The sequence below is a fragment of the Lepidothrix coronata genome, unplaced genomic scaffold (genome assembly GCF_001604755.1).
Source record: "Lepidothrix coronata isolate B3197 unplaced genomic scaffold, Lepidothrix_coronata-1.0 Scaffold91, whole genome shotgun sequence".
Lineage (NCBI taxonomy): Eukaryota > Metazoa > Chordata > Aves > Passeriformes > Pipridae > Lepidothrix > Lepidothrix coronata.
This window is the reverse complement of record NW_016690271.1, coordinates 2,213,287-2,223,178: the sequence shown is the minus strand read 5'-3', so window position 1 is coordinate 2,223,178 and position 9,892 is coordinate 2,213,287. Positions and strand designations below refer to the sequence as shown.

General features: G+C 46.7%; 1 protein-coding gene across 1 annotated transcript; it reads right to left on the bottom strand.

Annotated features, from left to right (window-relative positions):
* Window positions 1–463: 463 nt before the first annotated feature.
* APPBP2 (amyloid beta precursor protein binding protein 2) lies at window positions 464–9,892 on the bottom strand. Its single transcript, XM_017821498.1, has 11 exons — window positions 9,792–9,892; window positions 8,924–9,075; window positions 8,280–8,403; window positions 3,696–3,864; window positions 2,947–3,036; window positions 2,463–2,530; window positions 2,272–2,377; window positions 1,853–1,977; window positions 1,583–1,668; window positions 1,031–1,221; window positions 464–637 (listed from the first exon to the last, which is right to left on the bottom strand). Exons 2-11 carry the CDS (start codon window positions 9,042–9,044, stop codon window positions 464–466), a joined length of 1,254 nt encoding a protein of 417 aa, XP_017676987.1. The 5' UTR covers window positions 9,045–9,075; window positions 9,792–9,892.

Below are 9,892 nucleotides of genomic sequence, written 5' to 3'. Positions count from 1 at the left end.
AATTTAAACAGTGAAGTTGTTGTTGTTTTCTACCTTAAAACCATATTTTTTTTCTGTAACACACTGTACATAACTGTATGAAGCACAACTGTGCCCCAAACCTGTGCTACAGCATGGCCCAAGGATGCATTTGATTGGGGATTAAAATTCACTGCCAAGGGTAACAGGCAAGACAAATATTTAATGAGAGGAGTTATTCTGATGGGCACAATCATTGCCCATGTCTTTCAAAATTTGACTACATTCTGCACTCAGGTTCTGGCCACAAGTCCAAAATGTATTTAATGGGTCTGTTTTCAATGAATTCTGAAGGAACACTAAAAATAACACGAGTTCAGAATTCAGTCCCCAGGAGAACATTAAGGAAAAAACCCATATTTACATTGAACACCCATATGAAATAAAGTATCTTGTATCTCATGAAGTTCTTTACTAAAACTTTCAGACACTTAAATGTCCTGTGTCACTCACCAATTGCTATGGATCTCAAATAAAGCTTTTCAGCATTTTCATACTGGTTCATGTCATAGTTGTAGAGGGAGGCGAGATGGCCCACGGAGAGGGCGACTTCATAATCCTCCTGGCCCAGGAGCTGCTCCTTGATCTGAATTGCCTTGATGTGCATTTCCTCTGCTTCCTGGAGGGTCAAAATCACACAGGTCAGTCAGACACCTCTCACCCCACAAACGGAGGAAAAAGTTTAAAGAAACACAGCTGTGTTGCTGAACAGTCTGTAGTATTTTAGAAAAGGCAAAAAGTAACAAAGCCAAAACCAAAGCAAGTTCTCCAAATTCCCAATGAAGTGGATCATTAAATGCTATCACCAAACCCCCTGTCACCCCCTGAGGGCATCAAGCACCCCCATGGACCGTTTCTGCACAAAGCTTTTGGGATGAATCACAAAGCACAAGTTTTCCAAGCACAAAACTACCGACTGAGGCTGTGAAATGTGGACACTGGAAACCCTCCCCTGTGACAGATTCTGGATGCCTTGCAGATGAAGTCAGGCCCTTCACACCCCCAGTCTCACCTTGAACTTCCTCATGGACTGGTACAGCCTGCCCAGGTTGCCGTAGTGTTTGGCTGTTTGCACGTTGAACTCCCCAAAGGCTTTTTTGGCCAACTGGAGCGAGGAGAGGTGCAGGTCATGAGCCTCCTGGAGCAGCCTCTGCTCTGTCTCCTTGTTGTGACAGTCTATGGCAATCTCCTCCAGGATGAGTGCTGGGGGCAGAGAGAGGGGCTGGCACTGTGCTGCACACCCAGGGCTCCCTGTGGGCAGCACAGAGCCATCCCTGGACACACCTCGGGACACAGCTCACCAGCTTGGGCTGTCACTAACTGGGACCCCCAGGGATCAAGCTCACAACCTATATTTGTATATTCTGTGTTTTTACACCCCTCAAAGCCTTCCAGACAAGTTGTAAAGAGTTTTCTTTGTGTTTTACAGGTGTGTTGACAGAGAACAACAAGGATTACAAACACCCAGAGTCACCTCCATTGAAAACAACAACTCAAGTTCCATTGTCTGTAAGAGAACAGGATAAACAAATCCCAAGGAAGGATTTCAAGGGAAGGGAACTACCTTTCACTCTCTTCGAAGAGGCCAAGAGAAGATGGTCCTCTGGGAGAATGTGAGTTATAATGCCAATAGCACGTTCAGCATGGAATCTGAAATCAAGTGGAAATAAAAAAATTCAAGGTACCTCTCTGAGTCAGCAGCTGACACAACATCCCAAACATTACTGCAATCAACATGCATTAAATCCTAATTGGAAAGCTGGATCATTTAAGAACATTTTTCTCCATTTACAGCAGTAAACGTGCTGCCAGACCCCCAAAGGGCTGCACTCACAGTGCATTGTCGAATTTGCCAGAGCTGTACTGGTGAACATATGAAGAATAAGCCAGGTCTTCGTGGGCTGTGGCTACGTGGATGTTTTTACCTCCAAACACCGACTGCCGGATATCGAGCGCTGTCTGCGAGAGGGGCCAGAAAAAAATCCCACAGTTAATACAGAAAAAAAATCCCTGCAAAAAGGGACAAAACCCCACTGCCTCTGACATTCTCTACATACTTGAGACACTGAATATATAAAGGACACATGAGTCAGGGAAAGAATATAGAAAGAAAAATCCCATAGTTGGCGGTGTTCGGGTTTTTTTTAAAGAACAGCATTGCAGTAAATAAATCAACTATTATCTGTCCCCATGAATTAACTACAACATTTCAGAGACTGAGAACACCAAGCCAGACACAGTCCTGCTGCCTACCTGATAGATGGCAACAGATTGGCAGATATTGTCTACGTTGAGCAAGTAAAACCCATAGTCTAGTAGCGTGTCAGAGTATTTGGGGTGCTTGGCTCCAAAATGCTCCCTGGAGAAGAAACACAATTCCATTATTACAAATCAAGGCAAGTCAAGCATCATCCTAAAAGGGTCTCTCCTGGAGTGCTGCTCACCTGGCCAGGTACACGGCGTGCTTGATGAGCTGCTCAGCCTTCTTGAACTCCCGCTTCACCACACAGGCCTGAGGGGAAAGGGAGCACGTGAGGAGCTGGGCACCCCCCTCAGCTCCACACACTGCTGGTTTTATCTCAAAACACCCCTCTGCTTATTAAAGGACTTGGTAGTTATTTAAGGAAAGGATCACAGTATTAATAAACTTGTTTTATTCTGCCAGAAATGCCTGACTGAAGGGTTTGTGCTGTCTAGATCAAAGAGGGAAGAGAGCACCTTTTTATGGCAGCTCACAGCTTAACGTTGTCATGATGGTCATTTGTGCAGTTGAAGCTCAGTTTGAGAGAGGAAAAACCCCAGAAATACATCCCTGCCCAAGGCTCCTGAAATGGAGCTGGTCCCAAGAATTCTGGAGATCCAAACTATCCCCACCCGCTCTGGGTTGCAGATCAGGTACAAAAGCAACATGGAAGCTTTTAAATTCACCTTTGAGGCTTGTCGTAGCACATCCACCACCACCTTCACGGGCAGCCCCACCGTGATCTCCTTCATGGCCTCTATGCACCACTTGTAGGCCTGGGGGACACAGAGGGACCAACACAATGAAGCTGGAACTTCACCACAGCAAGAAAAATGTTACCTGGCTCTGAAAAGCTGCTCATTTACATTCCAAAATTTCAAATATTCCGTCCAATTGTTTACGTGTAGTGGAACTTGACCTAAAAACCACTTTTAAGTTAATACTGAATGTGTAAGTATTTCATGTTAGCCTAAGCATGTATTATTACAATTGCTTTTTCAGACAAAACTGTATTTATTATGAACATTTATAAAGATGTTTTTATAAAGATTATTTTATAATCTTTAAGTCATCCTCATAATTCCCACTGTGCAGGACAACAGTCGGTGGACTCGGGAGCCAAAGGAAAACCAGAGTTTACACAGTGGTTCCACTTCAGAGAAAATTTTTAGGAAACAGGTGTAAAGCTTTGTTACCTGTGCTCTGCTATGCCTTTTTACCCATTAAAAGGAGCTTTTGTAACACTTAGAGAGGACCAACACATCCCACCAAGGTATCACACATCCCAGCGTCGGTCCCGTGGACTAACTCAGAATGACACACAAACTGGCAAATCCAGGGTTTCTCTGGCAGTGCCACACACTGGGAGATGAGGGGCAGGATGTGGGTGATGCTGCACCCCCGGCAGGGTGCAGGGGCAGCCCCCAGCCCTCACCTCGTCGTAGTGGCTCTTGGCGAAGAGCAGGGCGCAGAGCTCGCCGTAGAGCGCGGCCTTGTTGGCCTGCTGGCCGTGCTTGGCCAGCTTGTCCATGTAGGACTGGGCCAGCTTGAACGTCTCCTCCCCCAGGTGGTATTTACAGTTCCCGTTCCGGACGTGCAGCAACCTGGGGGGACACAGAGGTGAGCTCAGGGAGGCTGGGAATCATTCACACACAGGATCAACCAGCTGGGAAAAACACCTCTGGGATCATCGAGTCCCACCTGTGATCCAACCCCACCTTGGCACCCAGAGCCACATCCAGGCTCTGCTTCAACACCTCCAGGGACAGTGACTCCACCCATTCCAATGGCTGATCACTCCTTCTGTACAGAACTTCTTCCCAATGTCCAACCTAAACCCACCCTGGCACAGCTAAGGCTGGGCCCTCTTGTCCTATTCCCTGAGAGCAGGGCCTGACCCCCCCACCTCCCCCCTCCTCTCAGGGAGTTGTAGAGAGCAATAAGGTCTCCCCTGAGCCTCCTTTTCTCCAGGCTGAGCCCCCCCAGCTGCTCCTCACAGGACCTGTGCTCCAGTTTGGTGTGGCACCCTCAGAACTGCCCTGGCTGGGGTCAGGAACACACAATTCTGTTCCCAGAGCAGTTCTGGGGCTGCACTTTGACTCTGGCACAGCAGGAATTGTCACTGTTGGAGATGTAAATGATTCACATATTGATGCAGTTTTGCACATTCAGTGCTTGAACCAGCCTGGTGTGGTGGCTTTGTGTTTTATTTTTCATAAAATCTGTTCTCCTCAATCCTGATGAAATGCCATTCCCAAAGCCCTGTCCTGTGCAGCAGGAAATCCCTTCCACCTGCTTCCCAAAGGATGGTAACCTCAGACAGCCACTGAGTGAGTACACACAGAGCTTGTTTTCCTGCATCTCTGCACTTTTCCCTCAAACCCTGCCTAGCCCAGGGCTCCAAATGGGCATTTTTGTCTTTTGGGGTTTCCTCACCAAAGATTTAGTCACAGTCATTTGACATGAGATCCAGCAGTACCAGAAGAGAGTATTTTCTTTACCCAATCCACAATAACTCCACCATCCTCTCCCTGCCCTGCCCTCTCCTATCCCACTGCCTTTCCCTCTCCAGGATTCACAGGAGCCTCAGGAAGCAGCCAGTCACACACAGCACTAGTGAAACCTCCTCCTGTTCCTCTAGAGAAGTAACAGCTTCAGCTTCTGGCAACCAAAGTTAAAATAAAAGTAAAGCATTTTTTTCATTAGTGTAGGTTGATGCTTATTTATTTTAATGAGATACATTTGGAATGGGTGCCTTATCATATTGCAAGCCCACGGGGCAGAGGTGGATTCCCAGCCAGGGCAGCTGTTCCTGCTCCATGGCAAATGCCTGCATGGAGCACACATGAAATCCAGGTGAATTAACCTCCCCTGGCCCCCCTGGAAATGTGTCATTAGACAGTGAGTAACAGAGACTGAAAAACAGAGGGCAAGGCTTTGGGAATCAGGACACCAGAACCCAGGGAGACGTGAAGCACTAAGTGGTGCTGCACTGCAAACAGGCTGGAACTCGGAGTTAATGGATGGCAAAAGCATTTTATTCCTGTTATGATACCTTAGGATAAAACTCCCAATAAACTGTTAAGGGGGAAGGAATGAACAGTGAAGGTTTTGCTCAAATTTTTTTCTTCCCTAAGCGTGTTTTCTGTTTCCACTTACTCCAAGCAGAGATTTAAGGTACTGCAGCCACGTGCTGTAGCACAGAAACACAGCTCAGTTCACCCTAAGAACTCAGCCTGTCCCTCGGTTTCCTATCCAATGCATCAGACTCAAACACTGACAGGAAAGGAAATAAAGTTCCCCTTTTCCCAAGCAGGGAGTGGAGGCAAGCACATGACAGATGTGCATTTGCTGCACAAAGAGAACATCAAAGAACAGACCTTCAAAAACCCTGCCAGCAGCTCCACAAACACCAGCCTTCCAGGGGCAAACAGCAACCAGGCTCAGGAACAGGCAGAGAAAAGCAACACCCACAGTTTTCCTTAAATATGGTCTGAGAACTAAACACGATGTGCAAGTGCATTGTGTGCTTGGGCACAGGAACATTGCAGCTACAAGAGTCAGGAATTATGAAGAAACTGGAGAGAAATTAAGCAAACAGCTTCCCTAAAGAGGCAAAACCATTCTGCCTGCACCATTCAGCTGGGAGCTGCTCTGCAACATCAAAACCTTGGAGCCCAAATCCCATGTAATGGCATAAGCCAGTGGGGATAGCACTGCAATTTAGATAAGCTCCTGGGAAAGATCCTATCCAGTGTCTGGATGCTTCAGTGATAGTGTCTTAAAACAAAGAAATCTCCCAAAAAACCAAGCTAAACCTAAAAGCCAATCCTCTAGGATAAGCAGAGTTTATGTGATCCAGCTCTGAGTAGCAAAAATCCTTTATTAATCCAAAGGAATTCTAGAAGATAAAGACAAGAGGAAGAGAAAAGGCCTCGGGACGTTTATGCTAATGGTTCTGAACCTCCTTTGATGTCTGCAACAACAGCTTTTAGGGACTAACCTCCCCCAATAAAACCAGTCTCTGGGAGCCAACACAATGTTACACAGCAGCTTAGGAAGTCTGAAACCACCAGAAAAAAAAACAACCCAAGAATCAGCAAAACGTGAAACAATGAAGAGGGGGAACCACATCCTCGTGTTATTTATTTGTACCTCGTTGTTTAACACACAATAACGAGAGAAAGCAAACCAAGAGGAGCATCACACACTCAGGAGAGCAGCACACAAGCTCATCAAAACCTCCAGTCTTCCCAGCTTCTCCACAGAATTTACTACTGCTGGTAGAAGGAAACACCAAGTCGTGCTTAAACAGCACAAAACTTCCCATGTTTGTGAATTCTATTCTATTACCAATGCAGTGCATTAATTCAACTCCCAGAGATCAGACTTATTAGCATTTAGAGCAAGAGCTGCCACTTTTTTAAAGGGTCACACTGGATTTGAGTTTTGCTTCCCTAAAACTCCCCCCAACCTCCAGTGCAAAGCCAGTTGTAAGAACAAGATTTCCTGGAGCAGGGATCAGGTGGGAGCCACACAAAGTTTCTCTCTGACATCAGAAGGCTGAGTGACATCACTGCTCTGTCCCACAGAAAGGTGTTTGGATTTCACCCACTGAGCCCTTCCCCGAGTGCTTTAAATCCTTTCAGTGTGACACAATCCCAAATAAGGGTTGCAGTGTGTTTGGGAGATGCCACAACATCTTCCCATTCCTGCTGCTGCCCAGAGGGATGATGTTCCTCAGGGAACAATGGCTGTCTCTACCAAACCCAGTCAATTCTAACACAGAATGCTTTTTCCCAGCCCCAAATGAAAATCTCCTTTCCACGACTGCTGTCCAACAGAGTGTTCCGTTTTTCCCTTTCTTTACCTTCTTTTCTTTTTTTTTTTTCCTATTCAGAGAAGGCAACAGTTTATTTAAAGCAACTTCCCCAGCTTGCCAAATGGCTTGATACCACCAGGGAACTTTTTTTAGACTAATTAGAAGGCAAAGCATCAAGTACTAACTGTGGTTCTGTATCCATCACTCCTCAGTTCTGGAAGGTGGGTACGTGTGCCCAGTCTCCTGGCATCAGTTTACTGCTGGAATGGCAGCCAGCAGAACCAGGCAGAGCAGTGTTGCCATGGCCCTGGGGCTGGCACAGCACATCAGCAGCTCCTGGCAAAGCCTCTTTCCTCTTCGTGTTTGCCCAGCCATAAAGAAGATGCAGGGCTTTTTTTGGAGCAGCTTCCCCAAACAAGTTTTGCTCTATATTCAACACAGCACATGCTTTGTTCCGTTTTGCAGCAGCTAAAAAAAGTTCAGTCCTGTCCTAGCTCTGCTCAGCAGCCCCCAGGTAACTCCTGTGATCCCTGGTGTTCCCAACAAACCCCACCCGGCCACTGGCTGCAGTTCATCTCACCTGGATACAGAGGTGGAAGAGCTACCAAAAACTGAAATATGATCTCTGTCAATGCAATATCAATCTCCACAGGCCCCTGAGAAACAAGGCAGGTTCAAAACCCAAATGCCTCCTAACAGCAAAAAAATTCTTTCCCAAATGTTTCCAGCTGTGGCTCAAGGTACCCACAAGAGCTGGAGAGCTGCACATCCAGATCTTTACCTAATCCCTGTGAAGCAAGAGAACTCACTGATCTGAACCAGGAAAGGTAAGTTTTTGCTTTTATTTCTGAATCTGTAGCACCTGAGTTTGGATTCGGCAAATTCTTCTTGCAGCAAACAGAACTTCAGCAGAGTCCAACACTGAACATTCCCTCATGTGCAACAAGCCTTGAGCAAACAGGGAGCTGGCCCACTCTCACTGCCCAGCCACGCTTCCCAGGAGATATTGGGAAGGGCAGCAAAACAGGGGGGGTTTATCCACTGCTCTGTGCTGCCAGCTTACATGGTGAAAACCAGGGATTAGTGCAGAACAAGCACCTCCTGACCCTCAGCTCCAGCCAGGAGAGTGTTTTGGTGCAGCACAACAGCAAAGGAGCATCTGGAGTGGATTCCCCCCGGGAATGCAGGGGAGCTCACCTCACACAGCACTCCACGGCACGGAACCAGTGCAGGATCTCATCGTGGAGGGTGCACAGCTGAAGGCAGGACAGGAACACCTTCTCAGCATCACTGTACCAGCCTGCATCCGACAGGAACCCCCCTGGGAAAACAGCAGGGACAGAAATGGGAACCCTTTCGAAGGGATAAAGGCTTTGCTCAAGTCTTGGGAGACGACTCCTTATTTCATAGACCTGCATCTACAGACAGAAATCCTGTCAAGGTCAAATCCTCCAGTCCTGAACTGAAAAGGATGAAATCTGAGAGCAGAATGATTCTCCTTCAATTAAAGAATTCTCCTTCAGTTGAGCATGACTTGTTGGTATGACCTAGTTTTCCTACAGTTCTCCGTCAAGAAGAACTTACCAGTAATAAAAACATTTAAATTCCTTACATTAAGCATCACATCTACAAAGAAATTTTAAGTCTAAACCATTTGAAATAGAAAAGCCTATACACTCTTAGATATTCAAATCCAGTGTATTTTTCTTAAGACACCAGGGAATTTTCTCAAAATCACATCCCAAAACACACAAGTTCTTTAAAAAGATGTCACAGACATTAACATGAAAATAATTAGAAGTTAGATTAAGTGAAGCTTGCACAGAGAAAGCAGCAGTTACCTAAAACAAACCCAATCTGGATTGCTTTTTCTTTGACAGCAGCATCTGACTCTGCAATGTAGGAGCACCTTCTGCTGAAGGAATAGGCCAGGACAGAAGCCACTTTGACCCCATGGTCCATCAAAGCCTGGAAACAGTGATGGAGCAGATGTCTGGAACAAAAGAAAGCAGAACTCGATGCCACAGGAAGTTTTTAGAGCACTGGCTCTGGGGTGCCATGAATTCACATGAGAGAAATCAAGCCCAAGCCTCCCTCAAACCCAAAGCAGATGAGGACCAGCATCCCTGGGGGTCTCCAGGCTAAGGGATCACAGCTGTGGGATGGTCTGACACCAAGGGAGGGTACACAGAGTTCTTCACAAGGACACCCTCCGGTGGAAGGAAAACACAGCCTGCCCAGGCAACATTAAAACTGGGAAACAACGTTTTCAGCCCAAACTGAGGAGGGAGGAAGCCCCAAATCCCCCCTCCCCCAGCAGTCAGCCAGACGAACAATGATGGCTCCATTAACATCACACACACGCAGAGTCTGGAGACTCAGAGCTCATTCCAGTTCCCAGGAATCTGATCTGAAACAGTCGAGTTCTGAGTGTAACACCACAAATGCAATATTTAATGACAGGAAAGCTCTTGAAACTGGGGCAATCCTGTCAGCAGGAGAACCCTTCCCTCAGGATTTGCTAAGCCAGCAGGACCTGGGTGCTGTGACTGCCACTGCTCAGGGCCTGGCTGGGCATCCACAAGAATCTGAGGGGGGTTTTGCATCATTTGTTTTTCTTCTTTGCACCTTTTTTTTTCCCCCTCCTTTCTCCCAAGATCCAGAGGTTAAGGGCTGAAATGGGAATTATTGGTTTGTTAAGACACTCACCTTTTATCTAAAGCTCGTAGCACCTTGGCAAAAACTTCTAGTTCACAAAATTCACTACCCAGCTGGCACAGACGACCCTGTTGGTAAAGCTGAAAAAAACC